General features: G+C 38.1%; 1 protein-coding gene across 1 annotated transcript; it reads left to right on the forward strand.

The window, feature by feature from the left end:
- The first annotated feature begins 466 nt into the window (after nt 1–466).
- LOC143849820 (polyadenylate-binding protein 2-like) lies at nt 467–18477 on the forward strand. The gene is made up of 9 exons (XM_077359024.1): nt 467–1127; nt 3700–3818; nt 3955–4611; nt 4704–4781; nt 4853–4942; nt 8038–8175; nt 16756–16932; nt 17030–17221; nt 18018–18477. The coding sequence occupies exons 1-9, from the start codon at nt 878–880 to the stop codon at nt 18258–18260; spliced, it is 1944 nt and encodes a 647-aa protein (XP_077215139.1). The 5' UTR covers nt 467–877; the 3' UTR covers nt 18261–18477.
- The last annotated feature ends 1425 nt before the right edge of the window (nt 18478–19902 follow it).

Raw genomic sequence — 19902 nt, forward strand, 5'->3', positions numbered from 1 at the left:
GATCATCCTAACCTTTCAATATATGGACGAAACTTCAGCTGAGGGGGCCTACCTTAAATAAATTGAAACTACAGGGGTGTATTTGTCACGTTTTAAACTATAGGGGTGGAAGTTGATGTGTCAGAAACTAGAGGAGGTGTAAATGTAATTATCCCTAAAAAGTTTTCGTTTAGTATTCAAAGAGCTGTCCTGTCAAAAGGTTAGTACAGTTCCCATCAAGCAATTAAAAAAGGAAAGACAAGCTGGGACCGTGCACCTACTAAAACATGTTTGTGCTTATATCATCTCCCTAATGAACTCAGACTAATCAGCCCTAAGGATGCTTAAAAATCCTTTTTAGATGACATATGATATTCCCGTACTTTGTTGGGGAAGGGGGTGCGCATAGGAAAAGATAGGGGGTGGATAATCTAACCACAAAATTAAAGTTAGGGTTTTCACGCGCGGGGAAGGCGTATTTAAGGCGAAACTGTAGACCAGATACGTTGCTGTGCAGGTAGGGCTGCGCTCCCAAATTAGGGTTTCTCTATCGTTCCCGATTTTTGTCATCTATCCTTTCTCTTTTCCCAATCTTCATTTCTCTTCGTTTCGGATCTCCGATCCGTTACACTCTCTCTCTCTTATATCTCACTCCAAAAGAAAAACGCCCAAAAAAAAAAGGAAAAAAATCGAAAAAGAAAAATCCTGAAATTCCTTAATCGATTATTCGTCCGAAACGATAACAGAGAAATCGATCGGAAGAGAGAAGGTAGGTTTGTTGTGGATTCTGTTTTTTTTTTTCTCTTTGAATCTATCTAGAAAAAGTGATATTAGGGTTTGATTGATCAAACCCTAAAAACGAAAAAGAAAAGAAAGTTAGGGTTTTGTTGTTTTAGAAATGGCGACACAAGTTCAGGTACAACCACAGCCTCCGCTATCGGGGCCGAATGGGGTTGGGAACAATGGGGGAAATCAGTTTGGTTCTACATCTTTGTATGTGGGAGATTTGGAGCAGAACGTTACGGATTCGCAGCTTTATGATCTCTTTAGCCAGTTGGGACAGGTTGTTTCAGTTCGTGTTTGTAGGGATCTCAGTACTCGTCGCTCCCTTGGTTATGCCTATGTGAATTACAGCAGTGCCCAAGAGGGTTAGTCCTCTCTCTCTCTCTGATATATGTATTTTATTATGTTGTTTATGGCGTAGTTGTAAATTATAATGTAGTTATTATGTGTTTTTATGTAGTGGGTTTTAGTTGTTTATGATGTTTTTGGATTGGTGATGTCTTGTGAGTGGGTTCTAGACTGCTAGTTACATACATTACAAAAAAACTTTCTGAATCAACGGTATATCGTTTATGCTACTTTAATATTTCATCTGTTGTGAATAAAATCAAATGGGTATCTGGTTTACCCTCCAAATCTTTCTGTTTTCTGTATGTTTTGTATTTCAGCATGCATTCTTATAGCATATGGGGGATAATGACAGACAGACAAATAAACAGACAGTGACAGAGAAAGAGCGAGAGAGGGAGGGAATCAAAGAGTATTCTGATATGTGTGCATACTATTATGATGTTTATGAGGTAGTGGTAATGTAGTTATTATGTGTTTATGACTTATGTGTTTTAGGGTAATGATTGTTAGTCGTTGATGATGTGTTGTGTACGTGGATGATGTGAAACCACCCTTGTTCTTGTATCTAATAGTTGTATTATAATGGAAATGTAGAGAATTTGGCAACAAAGAACCTTTGTTTTAGGAGAGTCGTGATTCTTGTCGAATTGAACCTCGAGGAGGCCTGATTGCCTGGAATCAACATTTCTCCTCTCTTCTTCTATCTTTTTATTTATTTAATTGTGTTACGGCCATTTAGGCATGTAACACTATTTGTTTGACTTTATATATTTTTTTCAATCCACGGATAAGATGGATTTTCTTAAAATGACATTTGCTTATGGCTTTTCTAGCCTATCTTGTTCTTTTTTGGATGGCATTTTGCTTGTGGATCTGCAATTATTGTTAGCTTGCTGGACATGTGTTCACTGATTGTATTATTTGTTCAGTGTTTTAATTGCTGTCAAATAATCACACATGCTTTTTAGTGTTTTATCTTGTTTAAGGAAATCCATGTATTTGTTTTGTAAGCTTCTCATTTTTTTTAAAAAGATTCTGTTGGTAGTGTTAAATATTTTGACCTCTATTGCATTTGAACCACTATGTGATGGTCCATTTCAGTTGTTTCTAGAATTTTTGTTTTCCCATCATAAAACTTTTCTGTTGGATTTCACGTTAACTCTCCTTTTGTTTTCATATCAGGAGATTTTTTTCTTCTTTTGATGGGTTGATATAAAGACTTCTTTATGGAATTGTTGATTTTTATACCCACCATACCTTTGAACACAATAGTCTTATTTTTAATTGGATGCATAAGGTTTTTGCATAACTGCTAATACCTAACACCTAACAGAGTTCAGTTCATGAACAAATGGTTCTGTAGCTGTCAAGGGTGGTAATTAATTGTAGCGGGTTCTAGGGGGCGTCTTGGAAGCTTGCTTTATACCCTACCCAGGTCATTGGCTACATATATAGGAACATTCGGAGCATGATTTGAGGAGGACGGCATCTCTGGGACTGCCATACCTTGCGTGCCCTGCATGTGAGTCTGGCTCACGTTCAGGACATGCAGGGAGGGGCAGTCCCGGGGACGCCACCCTCCTTGGCGCCCCATTGGCTCTCCTCATATGCATCCATGCCTGCAAGATTTAAAGTCTCAGATATCCTGTATGTATCAAACAGGCAAAAATACCCATTTAAAAAAAAAACAAACAGGCAGAAATATGCCATATAAATAGTTGCAAATATAATAAAACCATTAATACAAAGTAGGTCTGGGCCCTCCAGAGTTATCTAACCTATCAGCTAAAGCATTCAAACTCTGGACTCTTGAAAAATCTCACGACCAAGGATCCTCTCATGAGTAGTGTTTTCTATATATCCTTGTCCACTTCACCCAAAAAATAATTTTGGCTGCATCACCCTCAACGTCTATTCTCCTTTTCATGGCTGATGAAAATGTCGGGACTCGTGAAAAATCTCACGACCACTGATCCTCTTATGAGTAGTGTTTTCTATATATCCTTGTCCACTTCACCCAAAAAATAATTTTGGCTGCATCACCCTCAATGTCTATTCTCCTTTCCATGGCTGATGAAAATGCCACCTCCAACATGCCTAGCTCTTAGCTCTTTGCCAAATTTACTTAGGGGCCGTTTGGATAAGCGGATTTTAGAATCTTGGATTTCCTTAAAATCCTGGATGGGAGATGAAAGATGGAGACCACCCGTCGTTTTCTGATTTCTCGCCCTTCTTTCCGTCAAGCGAGAGAGTAGGTGATCGTTCTGTTTCCAGATTTTAAAAATCTCAGGATGGGGGAGAGATCTGAAATTTCTAAAACCTGGATTTCTTACTTAAAATCTAGGACAATGGATTGTAAAATCCAGAATTTACACTGCTTTCAAACTAAAACTTGGATTCTAAAATCCACGTATCCAAACAGCCCCTTAATGTTACTTATGCACTGGAAATGTATGCTTTTATGATTTCTGTTGTTTTGGGAGATCCTAATGTAATCCTTTTTGAAGACCATGTTAGCTTGAAAGAAAACTCTCTGCTATCTTTGTTTTTTATTTGTTGTTTCACTGTGGCTAATATTGATGACAGCGGCAAGGGCAATGGATATGCTGAACTTCACCCCTCTCAATGGCAAGCCCATTCGAATAATGTATTCTCACCGTGATCCTAGTATCCGTAAAAGTGGTGCTGCTAATATATTTATCAAGGTATTTCTTTCCTATCCGTTTCTAGTAGGTTACATTGTGATATTTATGTTGGTTCTATATATGATTTTTTGTGTGGGATCTTTCATATATATTTTTTTATTGTCTGAAGTGTGGTTTACACCCCTTTTCTTTGCAGAATCTGGACAGGGCAATCGATAACAAAGCACTTCATGATACATTTTCTGTATTTGGGAATATTCTCTCTTGCAAGATTGCTACAGATCCATCTGGCCAGTCAAAAGGTTATGGGTTTGTCCAATTTGACCTGGAGGAGGCTGCTCAAAATGCAATTGACAAGCTGAATGGCATGCTGTTGAATGATAAACAAGTTTTTGTTGGACCTTTTCTTCGTAAGCAGGAGCGGGAAATTGCTACCAACAATACAAAATTTAATAACGTCTTTGTCAAAAATCTCTCAGAGTCTACAACGGAAGAGGATTTAAACAAAAATTTTGGCGAATATGGAACAATTACTAGTGTTGTAGTAATGAGGGAGGGAGATGGGAAATCAAAGTGTTTTGGATTTGTCAACTTTGAAAACTCGGATGAAGCTGCTACAGCTGTTGAAGCTCTTAATGGAAAGAAATTTGAAGATAAGGAGTGGTATGTTGGGAAAGCGCAAAAGAAATCTGAACGAGAGACGGAGCTCAAAGGACGGTTTGAACAGAGCATGAAAGAGGTGGTAGAGAAATTCCAAGGGGTCAACTTGTATTTGAAGAACTTGGATGATAGCATTAGTGATGATAAACTGAGAGAATTATTCTCTGAGTTTGGTACAATTACTTCATGCAAGGTGCGCATCAAGTTTTCTTGGATGGTAAATACCCGGTGTTCCTTTTTTGTCAGAGGTCTTTTTTATCTTTTGTTTGTTTGTAATTTAAACAGGTCATGAGGGATCCTAATGGAGTAAGTAGAGGGTCAGGATTTGTTGCTTTCTCGACTCCTGAAGAAGCATCTCGAGCTGTAAGTTAATATTCACAATTGCTTTCTTAAAAATGTGATCACAGGCTAAATGTTTTTCTTTGTTTTTATAGCTTTCTGAGATGAATGGGAAAATTGTTGTTAGCAAGCCTCTTTATGTTGCGCTTGCACAACGTAAGGAAGACAGAAAAGCAAGGTTGCAGGTAACTGTTCAAGATTAATTCTGATACTTACCAATCATATTTATGTTATCATGCTAATCAAAGACAATATGCCTGATTCAGTTTATCAGAAAATTGCTATTATAATATTCTTATAAAAAAAGGGCGATGATATTTTCACCCCCCTGCATTACGCATGCGCGCCCCCCTCATAATGTGATTTGACGTCAAAAAGCGTTGAAGTTGCCAACTTTTCACGTCAAATCCCGTTATAAGGGGAGCGTGCACGTAATGCAGGGGGAGTGAAAATATCATCTCCCTAAAAAAAATGTTGAATTCGAAATTGTTGAATTACTTGAGCCTGGTCTCGGTGCAACTTTATAAATTACCTGAATTAGTTGTTTCATGAACATTGTTTTGTCATATTTGGTTGTATCATATGATTTATTTTAAAATTGCGGTATTGTTGCTGTGGTGGCTAATTTATCCTCACAGCTTCTTAATTTTTTGCTGATAAATATTACTGTCTTTAATTCCTTCTCTCCTTTTGCTTTTCATTGCTAGTCTATTATTGGATTCTGCTCCAATGGACGTTTAGGGAAGATAATGAAGTTCTTTGGCATAGTATTCTTGGGGATAGATTTAGTGTAGGATGGGGTGTGTTTTGCAGTATTGGAAACCCTATTGGAAAGGCCCATTAGTATGACAATCTGTTTGTTCCTCACTCATGTCATTTGAGACCGAGATTAGGTTTAAACGAAAAGAGACCCGGGGGGGGGGGGAGATAAATTTGGGGGAGATCTTTGGCTAGGCGATTCCTTTCTATGCCATACTTTTCGGTGCCTTTATTGATAGTAATTTTATGGTGAGTTATGCATTAAAGAGAGTAATGAGTTGGGTGGGTGGGTTGTGATTGGTTCATCATTTTTAACAGGACCATTAAGATCTCAAATAAGAAGAATTCGAGGCTTGCCATTCCCAAAAAAGAGAGGAATCTGAGTCTTCTCTTATTCTTCTCCCTCCCTCCCTCCTTCCCCATCCCTCCCCCCCTCTCTCTCTCTCTCTCTCTCTTAAAATACACCCTTATTTCTCTATTTGACCCGATAGAAGAATATGGTATTTAATCCCCAAGATGCTTTATTTGTCAAATCAATCTTATTAAATTTGGGGGAAATCTTTGGTTAGGTGACTCCTTTCTATCCGGTGCTTTTCCGTGCCTTTATTGGTAGTAGTTTTGTTGTGAGTTGGGCATTACAGAGAGTAATGAGATGGGTGGGTTTGTTGTGATTGGTTCATCATTTTAATAAGATGATTTCGAGGCTTGCCATTCCAAAAAAAGAAAGAGGAATTCGAGTTTTCTCTTGTACATCACCGCCTCTCTCTCTCTCTCTTTGAAAATTGATTTGGCAAATAAAACATCTAGGGGGTTAACATGCCAAATTCTTCTATCGGGTCAAATAGAGAAATAAGGTTGTCTGTTAGGATATATCCCTCCTAAAAGACAACCTTATTTCTCTATTTGACCCGATAGAAGAATTTGGCATGTTAACCCCCTAGATGTTTTATTTGTCAAATCAATTTTCTTTTCTTTCTCTGACGATGTGGGCTCTTCATCTCCACTTTGAATGTGCTTTGGCATGGTCCCATGCTTCCAAGAGGAGTGGATGTCTTTTGTTTGTCAGCGATAGCGAAGAAAGTCAATATGTGCAATATGCTGGAGAGAAACACTTCTTTCTCGCGAGTAGATGTATTCAGGTCAAGGTCATTTGCATCTCCAATGTGAAGTGGCTTATAGGTTGTTATATTATTTTATTATTTCTTGCATAATCTTCTTCATCTTTGGTGAGATGTCAAAGCTTCTTTGGTGGGGATGTCTTGAGATAAGTATATTGTTTTCATACAATTTATATTTTTCTTCTTGTGTTCTCTTCTTTTCTTGGTTTCTTCCTGGGGCTGAAAATATTCTTTTCCCTTGCTTAAAATCTCAAAAATTATTTTTTTTCTTCTTGTTTCACCCATCCCATCTCAGCCTAAACCATGTGTTCCTTAATTATTCCCAAAACCCTTGCCTGCATCTTCCCGGCACACATCTGCAGCTTCTCGGCATGTCGACACCTTCCCGGCATACATCGGCACCCTTTTAAACCTACTCGAAACCTAATAGAAATATTTTTTCAATCTAGACACATATTTTAGGATCGTAAACCCAAATTTTCACCCATCCTTTTCTCCCCTGTTTTCAAACATATTTTCCTATATTCCTAAATCATATTTTCCATTTTTTTTTAAACACAAACGCCTCCTCAATTCGTAATAGAAGCGTCACCACTGAAGTTGCCATGTGGTGCACTCACAGCGTGTAGGATTCTGTTCTACTTATATTATTAGATTAGTTTGTGATTTATCAACTTCGATTGATGGATCCTTGAAAACTTAACTTACAATTAATTTGAGAATTTGGTTAGATCAATTTGAAATTTGTTAAAAAATCAGAAATCATTTGAGGTTGTATGATATATATGTGGAGGGCCGTGATTCAAGCAACTTGGCCATGCTCTTACTTCAATTTCATGAATCTGGATTGGGCCATGCCTAATGTGGAAAAATAAACATGTGGCATCTTTCTATTAAAGATTCATAATACCCTCGAATAGCTTCTATTTTTGTTTTTGTTTATATGTTTCTGACACGAGGGACGTTCATTAGGGCTTTTTAGTTGCCATTTTGTTATTATGGCACTGGAAATTTTGACTAGCAGGCTGTGGGAATTATTTTTATATGTATTTTAGACTCTTGCCCTTTCTTTGGGTCACGTGGGATGTTGGATCCATTTTGATTGTATAGATTGGCAAGTTATACATTTGCAACTTCTAATTTTATTGTGAACTTTAACTCATGAAATACTTCTATTGCTAGTTTGTGTTTTATTACTTGTGTGGTCTTCATCTTGATTGTATGCAACTACCAAATTACTTTGAGTTTTGGTACATTCCTTCCTCGATATATTTCCTTTAACTAGGTAATTTACAGGTTACTTTGCTTTAAGTGCTCATGTTCGTTTATGAATGCTCATTCATGGTTATCTTGAACTATTCTTTAGCTGCAATTCCTTAGATTCTTTCCTATTATCAATTCAGGCACAATTTTCTCAAATGCGGCCAGTTGCAATTGCGCCTTCAGTTGCATCTCGTGTCCCGATGTATCCCCCTGGGGGTCCTGGACTTGGACAACAAATATTTTATGGTCAAGGCCCCCCTGCTCTTATGCCCCCACAGGTGCATGCCTTTTTCCTCTTTCTTTTAATTGAGATTTTATATGGTGGAAGGCCGTGCATGCACGTGTAGCCCCAAAAATGTAGTGGGCCCCACGTTGTGTGGGTGATCCAAACCGTTTATTTGTTGGGCCCTGGCGTAGATAGGGTGTGCCCCAAAAATCTTCTCCATAGGATGATCCTAACCCTCTAATCTGTGGAGTCCTATGGAGAATATTTTTGTGGCACACCCTATCTACGCCAGGGCCCACAAATGAATGGTTTGGATCACTGAAACAATGTGGGGCCCACTGTTGTTTTGGGCTACACGTGCATGCACGGCCGTCCACCATATAAATCTCCTTTTAAATACTTGACTCTTTTATTTGATTTTTTAATAATTGTTGGGCGACTTTCTGCAATGAGCACTTTTGTTGTTTATAACTTGTTATTATTTGACAGTCCACAATTTTTTTCTTGTTTGTTTTTAAATTCTAAACCTACATCCTTATATTTTATAAGTAATTGAAGAGGAGTGATGTCTTATATTTTGCGACTCTTTACGATGAGAACAACTTATCCGAGTGAATTCGATTCTAATTGTAGTTTAGGTTGTTGATATTTGACACTCTTCTTCGTCAGGATCCCTTTTCCTTGTTTGGGTTACAAAAAACTAGTGGACAAAAAATATGCTCTAACAGGTTATTGGTTTCACTTGTAACATGGGAATTGGCATGGTGGAAGGCATTAAACATTTTGTACGTCACAAGAGCGTTTCAATTTATTTATATATTTTTTATGATTCAGTTGAGAAATTCAGAAAAGAGAATCCAATTCAAGCATATTATTACCTCACTAAGCTAGTGCTTTTCTATAAATGCCTAGGAACATAGCTGAAACCATCCTTTTCTTACACCTTGCCTTCACCAATTTATAGGGTTACATCATAACCTGCGGTTAATAAATTTCGTTGTCATGTATGACCCCATTGAACTTGTAGAGCCAAGTTAAACCTTTGACTCCCATGAACCCATCCAAGCGACAAAGGGTTGGTGCGAGAGGTTACAGCACTAGAACAATGTGAAAAGGGGGTTAATAAGTGTTTGTTTGGATGTGTGTAATTCGATTGCCGTCATAAATCGATTTCACATGAAATAAATTTCAACTGAAATATATTTACGGGTAAATAGTTTTACATTGTTTGGGTGGGATTCCTCATTTCCACAAAAATCTAATTGCATTGTTTGTATGACATCTTTTAATTTTCCTAAAAATTAGACGTTGTTTTACCTTCGTCGCCACTAAGTGTGTTTTCCAGATATCAGCCGTTCACTCTTTTGAGAAGGGCTGACAGTCTGAGGCAATCTCACTAAAAAGCATGTTTTTTTTTTTAATCTCAGCCCTTCTCAAAAGAGTGAGAGGCCTGATTTCGGGGCAATGCACTTTTGCAACAGAGGTGAAACTCTCCCTAGAAATCAAGTGTCGTTTGGCTAATAATTTCATGAACATTATTTATTATCAAATGGTTTGACTGATCCAATTGCTAATATATATTGTACTTCACTTTTTGAAAGTTATGTACAAATTAATGGGCCCAACTATTAAAATATTATCTAGGGTTGCCAGAAAATTTCAATCCTGTTCTCATCATCACCAACACGGTCAATAGATACACGACGTGTCTAGGACCGGGAAAAGAGTTAAAAAAAGTGGTCAAACCAGTGGGTAAAAGCTGTTTTAATAACTTGATGTCTTCATTGATTGGGCAAAACTAGTGATGATCCGAGACTCCTTGCCCAACTAAAACGATGCCACAGGAAATAAGGTTTGGGTAAGGATGCTCCCCAACCCCCCAAATTCTGAAATGAGTCTAAAATAAAATCAACATTTAGATGTTAGATTGCTTTTCTGACAACCAAAAACAACCCTTTGCAGAGAAGCTATCCTCTGGTGCCATATTAGACAAGCGTCGAGATTTTGATCGGCATTGATGTTGTCCAACGATTTAGTTTGCATCGGAGAGGTGATATTGTTTTATTTGCTCAATCTTAGAGGCTACAATAATGTTGCCAGCTTCAAAAATAGGCAATAAGCCAGCACCATAGACACTTGTATTTTAGCGTTAAGGGCCCCTATGACACCTCGATTAGTATGTCATGATAGGGTTTGAAAATTTTACCTTTTAGATGGGCTATTTTTGTCATTTTTATGATTTATGTGGTTTTTGGTCATTTCCGTAAGATAGGGATAGTTTTATCATTCCCGCTTCAAAAAAGGCAATAAGCCAGTACCATAGACACTTGTATTTGAGCGTTAGGGAGGCCCCTTATCACACCTCGATTAGTATGTCATGATAGGGTTTGAAAATTTTACCTTTTAGATGGACTATTTTTGTCCTTTTTATGATTTATGTTGTTTTTTGTCATTTTCCATTAGATAGGGATATTTTCATCATTCCCAACTTTGTCTATCTCATGGAAACGAAAGCCTTTCCGATATTATATTTAGGAAAGGAGGGTGTTAGCTTTTCAAGAGAGAATTCGATTTTCACTAAAACTGTGTACACATTGCCATGTACCCCAATAAGTGTTGAAATGTTTTACGGCCTGAGATATATTTTCACAGAAATTAGCCAAACCAAAGTGAATAAAATTAATTTTTGCAGGAAACTATTTCACTGGGAAGACTTTTTGCGCATCTGAACGCCACTTGTGTAAGATAACTTGCCTTTTAGATCACCATTCTCAAATTCTAAATTGAAATGTGTGAAGAATGGGTACAAAAATTGTCATTAGACTCTTTTATGAACATGGCAAGATACTTGATATCTTTTTGTAGGAAATAGCGTGGCAAATGCAAGGTAACTTAGTCAATAGGAGGTTCAAAAGGCTTAGGGAGGTGAGTAAAGGTCTGTAAAGGTGATATGGGAAATAGAAGCTCTATGCCCTTAGCAGGAGGGAGGTTCTTGTGGAATTGTTGGTATGTTTAGATCTTTAGTCTAACAAGAACTTGCTCAAAAGGAATCTGCTGAGTTTTTTTGTTCAACTCTATAAAGCCAAAACTATGGCAACTTGCGAGTCATTTGTAGACATTATTAGTTATTAAGTTGGAAAAAAAAAGTTAATTGCAGAAATTCTTATGGTTAACTCTCCACGGGTGGAGTTTCATGGACTCTTGAATTCTCTAGTCTGAAGATAATTTTTGTTGGATCTTTTTGGTATTTTATTATGGGGCAAATGATCTAAGCATTCTAGAGGCATGTGGCAGAATAAGATTGTTTGGAGTTGTTTGCCTTCTTGTGTTGTAAATCTTTAATATTATGCCTGTTATGCATCAAAAGTGGGAGGGACGGGTCACTTTTCACTTGGATATACAATCATTACTGATGTCGGATGGATCAATGGAGGGCTTAGAGAAGCAAAGAAGTGTAGGATTGGTTTATTAGAAGTGAATTATGTCAAATCCATAATATTAAAAAAAAATTATATCGAATCCATAGGGAGGGAAATAGGAGAAAATTGAGATCAAACAATTTCAGGCTTTTGGGATGTCAATATCAAAATTATGACTGCCCAAGAAATTTGAGGATGATCCAATGGTTGGATCTAATCATATTAGTGGGCTTTAGTTTCATTACGTTGAACAGTAAGCCCAGCAAGATTTAGACTAATCTAACCTTTGGATTGTAAATTAAAGAAGAAATGTCAAAAAATCTTTTTTTTTTTTGAAACTTTTGCAGAAATAAATTTGAAGAAGATCGAGAGAAGAGAAATTAATTAAAGAGAACTAGGATGATAAGGGATACGAAAAAGGGTTTTTTTGCAAATGAAGTCTTCCACTTTTGTCTATTTACAAAAGGAGTCTCCTTGTTTCACAGTTTGCAAAAAGCGTCATCACAAATTGCTGAATGTTGCAGAATGAGTAACGCAGTTAGCATCTGGATGGAATCGTGAACTGCTGATGATTTTGATTTGTGAAAGGTCCAAAATATCCTTATATGTATAAAAAGCCAAAAATAACCTTATTTTAAATTAAGATTAAAATAAACTTATTAATTTATTAAATGTTTTTAATTGAACCGAATATATTAAAGTGTGATGAGTGATGTGGACTCTTCAGAAACTCTAATTTTCGGTGGGCCCCACATGCAGAGTGGTAAGGATAGAAGTGTGATCATGTTGCTATTTGTGGGCACCCATTAAATGATCTTAACTGTGTGGGCCCTACTGCGGGAGTGGGTGATTTGTAGCCAATAGGGTCAAAGTGGGTGAGGGCTCTAAGAATTAGTCATGTGATCTATTCTGGCATACCATCTGTTTGGTTGCCCAAGTAGGATAAGACTTTTCATCTATTTTGAGATTCCACATTCTACCTTGATTACTGCTACCTAAATACACATTCCACATCTCACCCTATATATGTTGTACACGTGGGACACGTCTACAGCCTAAAGAACATTTCAATGTTGGGCCCCACAAGAATGTAGGGGTAGGGTCGCCATCTGCATGCTGCACCGTCAAGATCACACCCTTTTAATAAATTTAGTTTAATCATAGTTTTTTTAATAAAGTAATAAAGTTAGTTTGATAAATCTTAATTTTAAAAATTATTATTTTGGCTTTATATATAAGGTTATTTTGGACATTTTACAAGTCAGAATCATATGCTGTTCACGATTCTATCAAGAAGCTAATTGCATGAGTTGTATTGCCAAAATTTCCAAAAAGTTGACTATGTGACCTTTCTTTTCAGTTTTGATTGCTCCTCTTTTATTTCCAATCCTGCAGTTAGATTGATCAAAACTAGTTGGGCTTACACTTCATCATCTGGAGACTTAAGCCCCTTAATTTCGAATGGATCCAACCATTGGACCATTCCTGAATTTTTTGGTGCATTCTTGCTTTTATATTGAAACCCTAAGAGTCTAGAACTGTTTGATCTAGTTTACTTCCATCTCTCTCCTTTGGATTCCATCTAGCTCCCTCCTAATACCCTAAAAAGTCCCTTCTTTGCTTCCCTATGCCCTCCAGTGATAAGTTTTACATCGACTCGGTGTCAGAGCATAAATGGGAAGTCATCGATCGGAAGTAGGATATATCTATGGAAGGCCCATCGGAAGTGCAAAGAGATGGGTCATTGATCAAGATGGCAAGGCAAATGAACTTCCTTGAAAAAATTAAATCTCTGAGGGAGGATCACACAGATGGAAGGTCAGAGACTCCAAACTGGACTATTTTTTTCCTATTAGAATCGGGATGGATGACTTTTCATCATCCGACATGAAGATTGGAGGCATGTGCCATGACCATCCGCACAATCCAAGCTAACCTGTGTTGCATGGATTCTTCTACATGGACGAAGAATCTGTGTCGGAGACGTCTCAGATTCCAATACTTCAGGATTCTTTGAGACATTTCTAAATCTCTTTTATTTTATTTTTTTGTAATACTACTATCACAACTTTACAATTACTGCATATTTTTAGTTTTATTCATCCTAATGGTATACTTCTTAGATGGAAATAAAACATTATACCTACTTTGCCTATTAAACTTTTCATCATATTACTTGTTATAATCATATTATTTTGTAAAAGAATTGAAATTTGAGAATTGATTAAAATATTTTGGTGAATCCACGAATCGTTCTTTTTTAGGTTTGCTGAATCCGACACTCGATACCCCTATTGGATTCCAACACTCGTATCCATACTGATGCAACATAGAAGCTAACCCTGTATAACGAGGGTATTTTGGCATTGGTCGGGAAACCTATGGATTACTAAAGGCTTATCAAATGTTGTTTGTGCCAAGGTATGCTAGGGAATTCATATAATGCCTAAGTTTCGTCCAGATTTGTCTTGACTGTCTAGATCTTCCCCACATCTCTTCCCTCTTTACCTCATTACTTAGGGAAATGATAGATGCGCCCCTTTTCATCACATAGGACACCCAACTACAGTTTATGTGGCAATCAAATCCATTGAACCCTTTTGATGAGAAGTACATCAGCCCCTCTGCAGTCATTGATACACTGCTGCTGGGTGTCCCATGTGATGAAAAGCGGTGCATTTATCATTTCCCTCGAACCTGTTCCCATATTACTTGTTGTATGCCCACCCAAGAGGGCTGTCTAAGAGGTACCTAAGAGGGATATCTTTCGCTATCTTGGTTCAATTCTACATAAGGAATGAGAGATTGAAGAGGATGTTCACCACAGAATGAGAGCAGGTTGGTTGAAGTGGAAGCATGCTTCAGGAGTTTTGTGCGATCGTAAAATACCTACCAAGTTGAAGGGAAAGTTTTATAAGACAGTTGTGAGGCCAGCCATGCTGTACGGCTCAGAATGTTGGGCCACCAAGAAGCAGCATGTGCATAAGATGAGTGTAGTAGAGATGTGAATGCTTAGATGGATGTGCGGCCACACAAGGTTAGATCAATTAAAAGTGAAGACATCTGTAAAAAGGTGGGTGTGGCACCAATTGAGGAGAAGATGAAAGAGCACCACTTAAGATGGTTTGGACATATCCAACGTAGGCCTTTGGATGCTCCAGTGAGAAGAAGTGACTCGTGCCAAGTTGATGGAGTAAAAAGAGGTTGGTAGGGCAGACCAAAAACAACTTGGGTAGAAACAGTGAGGAACGACTTGAGGACTAGGAACATATCATGACCCTGGATAGGATAGAATGTAAGAAAATGATCCATGTAGACAAATCCAACTAGTGTCAGGATTAGAGTTAGTCAATTTGAGCCAGGTAGATCCTTTCACTTTCTTCATGAAAATTTTCTTAAGGATTCATTAGCCGACCCCAACTAGTTTGGGGCAAAGGCTTAGTTGAGTTGAGTTGAGTTGCATGCCCGTCCAAATAGACTCAGAACCTTTTAGCTTATTATCCTTTAATTCTCTTGGCAGCGATAAAGTCATCCAACCTAAGTTGTCTTCCCTAATCTGTCATACCTTAACGACACCATCAGATGCACTTGGATTCGAGAAGAAACGATGCTGACAGCTTGATAATGCACACCAAATAACACAATGGAAAGTATTGAAAATTGTGAAAAGGGTCAAAGTAGACCCAATCGCTATGCTATTGTGATGTTGTCAGCAATTCACCACCTTTTTATCACTGGTGGCTCAAAATTTTTGTTCGAGAAACTAAGGACTCTACTTTCGGGAGGATTTGTGGTGGCAAAATACCAAGTGTATTTCTTCTATGTGTGGTATAGGAAGAAATTTCTGAGAATTACAACCCAAATAACACCAAACAGAGCTAAGAATAAGTTTGAAAAAGGGTCTAAGTAGACCTAATCACTATGCTACTGTGTTTATGCCAACAAGTCATGGTATAACTGACATGTCTTGGGCAAGTCAATGATTGATGTGGTTGACTTTCATTAACTTGGGTGTGCCCACACTTTTTATTGACTCTGTAGGGTTAGTCTTGGATTAGATGAGAATTAGCCTAGATAAAACTGAGTCAACTTTTACTAATTGATGATTGACTCTCTGAGTTTTTAAACTCTGGTCTGAATATTGTATTTTATTTTATTTTATTGTTTTTTTTTTTTTTTTTTGAGTTCTTTCAATTTTCGTAACATGTATTGTGGAATTCTTCTTCATACTTGCAACCAACATACATCAAGTGCGTTTCTGTACCGTGCTAGTCATTTGGCCCCATGGGGAATTGCGCTTACTATTGATGAAATTCATTGTTTATTGAGTGATATTGATATATCATTTCCATGACATATCATTTACATGTCATGATGGAAGCTTATTTGTTAGCTAGAGCCTAGAGGGTTAACTTTATTTTAATAAAATTTTAGATTTGGGACAAAAGTTCTTTCATATAATCAACTCAACTAAGCTTTTCCCAAACTAGTTGGGGACAAAAGTTCTTTCATATGTGATACGAAAATCATGTCATTATGTTTTTTCAGATCAACCGAAGAATCTCAAAAGTAAGTGTCCATCATTCTGTAACCCTCTTACTTTCCCATGTCCACTTTAAACAGTGTCACAAATATACCATTGGTTATGTTTGTGCTTTGTATTGAAGTGTGTTAAAGCCATTACCATTTTCTGTGAATATATTTCAAATGGAAAGAATGTAAGGAGGCCCAGTGGTCCAAACTTGTATCAGTGTGTTGTGATTGGAAATGCACTCTAGGGTCCAACCAGAGGCAAATAAAACACAGTTAATGTACCTTTAGGCTCGTCTATTTCTTATTTGGGTCGGGGGAAGGTCACCTGAGTGGATTTACACGGTTAGGTTGGGCTATTTTGCGCCAATCAGGATCACTGGAGTGGGTTTTGTTCGAGTGCATCTACGCACATTTCTGATATTTCAATGCATGAAGGGATCAAATCACTTGTACAGTTGTAATGTATCTCACAATTCATGTTACCTGATGGATTATTCATGCAGATTGTATTTAGACTTGATCACTTTACCCTCACTATTTTTGTATGCTGAGAACTTCTCAGAGATTATATATTAAATGTTACTCTTACTGAGTAATTTGGGTGAAGAAGACAACCCCCATTATTGACATTTGGATGGAGTTTAACAACTTGGTTACTCTTTTATTGATAATTTTGGCAGCCTGGGTTTGGGTACCACCAACAGCCTTTTCCTGGAATGAGGCCTGGTGGAGGTCCAATGCCAAATTTCTTTATGCCATTAGTCCAACAAGGTCAGCAGGCTCAACGCCCTGGTGGAAGACGTGCGGGAGGACCGATGCCACAAAACCCGCAGCCTATGCCGATGCTTCAGCCGCAGGTAGGTGGTGGTCCCAAACCCACGAATGACCCATAAAATTGTGTCTTCTGGTTTTTTACTGTGTTGGCGATTTGTTTATATCTTGAATGTGTGGCAGATGGTTCCAAGGGGACGTGTCTATCGCTATCCACCCGGTCGTAACATGCCCGATGCTCCGATGCCGGGTGTTGCTGGAGGCATGCTTCCTGTTCCATACGACTCATTACGGGAGGCCCAAATTTCTCAGCCTATCCCTATTGGAGCTCTGGCATCAGCTTTGGCAAATGCAACTCCTGAGCAGCAGAGGACGGTGAGTCTATTTCCTCTGGCTTCAGCTTTTGCTTTCATCCATTATGTGAATTTGTCATATGCTATCATGCCTGGAAGTGCACTATTTTAGCAGGGTGCTTTTGCATATGGAAAGTGCCACCTCTTTGAAATGTAGCCTAATTTTTAGTTTTTGTAAAAGCACCCTGCAAAATTTTTATGGGTCTTTGGCAGGGGGTGCAACTTGGATCGATTTTTGGGAATTCGGGTTGAGTTTTTAGCATAAAATTGGGTCGGGTTCGGGTTGATTCCAATTTCGTCTTACCCCTGATATTTGATCCAACAGCAGCTTACTTTTTAGGAGGCTGCTGTTGGATCGAACATCAACGGTGGTACTTTTGTCGTACCACCCACTTGGGACTTGACGCTCAGGCATTGTATAATTTACCTATTTTTAGTTGATGTGGTTCTCTCTGTATAAATCACCCCACAAAAATTTTATAAGTCTTCGGTAGGGGTGCAACTTAGATCAATTTTTTGGGAATTTGGGTTGAGTTTTTACCAGGTCGGGTTCAGGTTGATTCCAATTTAGCTTTTACCCAAAGCTCAATCCATTATAGCCTTATTTTCAGTTGATGTGATTCTTCTGTATAATCACCCCAAACATTTTACGGGTCTTTAGTGGGGGTGCAACTTGGATCGATTTGTGGGAATTCGGGTTTAGCTCTTACCATAAAATCAGGTCGGGTTCAGGTTGATTCCATTTCACAAATTAAATCCGTATTCTTTGGTGCAACTGTTAAAATCTCTCTGTCTTGCCCTGTGGTTCACGTGTGCAGATGCTTGGAGAAAACTTGTACCCACTTGTGGATGCGCTGGAACATGATCTTGCAGCTAAGGTGACGGGCATGCTTCTAGAGATGGACCAGACTGAGGTTTTACACCTGTTAGAGTCACCGGAGGCTTTGAAAGCGAAAGTGGCCGAAGCCATGGAGGTTCTGAGGAGTGTGGCCCAGCAGCAAGCTAGCTCCCCATCTGATCAATTGGGGGCATTGTCATTGAATGACACCCTTGTTTCCTAAGGTGGTATGTCGTGTTTTAAGTCTTTCTATGCACTGAAACTGTTTGGAACACCCATCCTGTTTGATCTATAACTTATTTAGGAGTGGATTTTGAGATGAGTCTTTGAGTGAGTTATTTGATAGATTGGCTATTGGATTTTGCTTTAGTTACATTTCTGGTGAATTGTGAGACTGGAAGAATTTCTTCTGAATGGTATTAGGATTGTTGCAACTGCTATATCTGCATTATTTTCTAGGTTTGTCAATATTTGCATCTCATGAATAGTATTTGGAATATTTAACATGGACCTTAACAGAATGTACATGAAAATCTTCACATTCGAAAGCAGAAAGAAAAATAGGCTACTGAGATTTTTTTGGTTGGTAAGCTCGACTCTAGGTTGAAGAACAAAGTCTTGACCATTGAGTTCGAGGTTCAATCCCTTGCTACTGAGATTGGCACTACTATGTTTTAATACGGCTACTGAAATCTGCATTACCATGTTTTAATAATTGCACGAACTCAACTTGTCTTTTATTTTTTTAATTTGCTTATGACTGCTTTTTTGGGAAAATGTAATAGCATTTGGCAGCTGTTTAAAACGTGTAGTGCCATTACGAGTAGCCAAAAATATCATTAAATACTAATGTTGTTTAGTTGTTGCCTTGTTGGGAATTTTGGGCCATTGGGGAACATTACTCCAGTATCTATCTTGCATAGCAATAAGACATTCTGCTCTTCGCCCAAATCTCAAGGGGCACACGGCTAAAATAATCCTTCAGTTTTCTCTCCTTATCACTCTCATTCGGTTCTCTGCAACCTTCATCTATTTCACTTCTCCCTAAAATTTCTCTTTTTCTGCCTAAAATCTCTCCCGTCTATCACTCCATTCCAATCTCCCTAAGATCTCTCCCTTTCTCTTCCTAAAATCTCTCCCTTAACCGTATTTATAAATTTGGCTTTTGCATTATTATTCAGGAATAAGAAAATGGTTCCTAGTGCACGAAACAAGGGTGGGGCCACATTGGTGGGGGTGATCCTTAGCATTCATTTGAAAGGCCCCATCATGACAAAAAATCAGCTTCATTGGATCATCATAGGGTGTCTATTTGGGGGTGAAAATAGACAAATATTGTTTGTCCACTAATCTGCCCATTTTTTCACCCCACAAATGGACATCCTAAGTTGATCTGATGGAGCTGATTTTTGGTGGACATCCTATCCATGAAAAGGCCTTCCAAATGAATGCTTTGGATACCCCAACAACGTGGGCTCAACCCTGTTTTTGCTCCCAGAAACCCTTTACTCTTCAAGAATACATAGATACAAACATTCCCTAAAATCTCTCCTTCAACTGTCGGTATAAACACAGTTTTTTTTTAAAAAAATTGGCTTTTACATCAAGGCATCCCGCCTAAGAAATGCTTGCATCAAAGTAGAAAACAACTTAACCTCATAATTCCAACAAGAGAACAGTAGACTACCTACGAGCCACCATCTTCAAAACTCTAGTGAGGAAACACCAACCCCTTCACAAACCTCTCTCTTAACAACTTGCTACTTCTAGAATCTGAAAACAACTAATTCTTCTAACCGTAGTTCCAACTTTACAAAAAAACCCCCAACCCCCGACTCCTACAAATTGACCTTCCATTTCCTACT

This window comes from Tasmannia lanceolata, unplaced genomic scaffold (genome assembly GCF_043159265.1).
Source record: "Tasmannia lanceolata isolate RefF3 unplaced genomic scaffold, GAP_Taslan_0.1 ptg000018l, whole genome shotgun sequence".
NCBI classification, from domain to species: Eukaryota; Viridiplantae; Streptophyta; class Magnoliopsida; order Canellales; family Winteraceae; genus Tasmannia; species Tasmannia lanceolata.

Bases quoted from the DNA above. Each gene is read 5' to 3' on its own strand.
- LOC143849820 (XM_077359024.1), top strand. From the start codon at position 878: ATGGCGACACAAGTTCAGGTACAACCACAGCCTCCGCTATCGGGGCCG. The intron at 3,819-3,954 runs GTATTTCTTTCC...TTTTCTTTGCAG, and splicing joins CTGCTAATATATTTATCAAG to AATCTGGACAGGGCAATCGA. The intron at 4,943-8,037 runs GTAACTGTTCAA...TTATCAATTCAG, and splicing joins ACAGAAAAGCAAGGTTGCAG to GCACAATTTTCTCAAATGCG.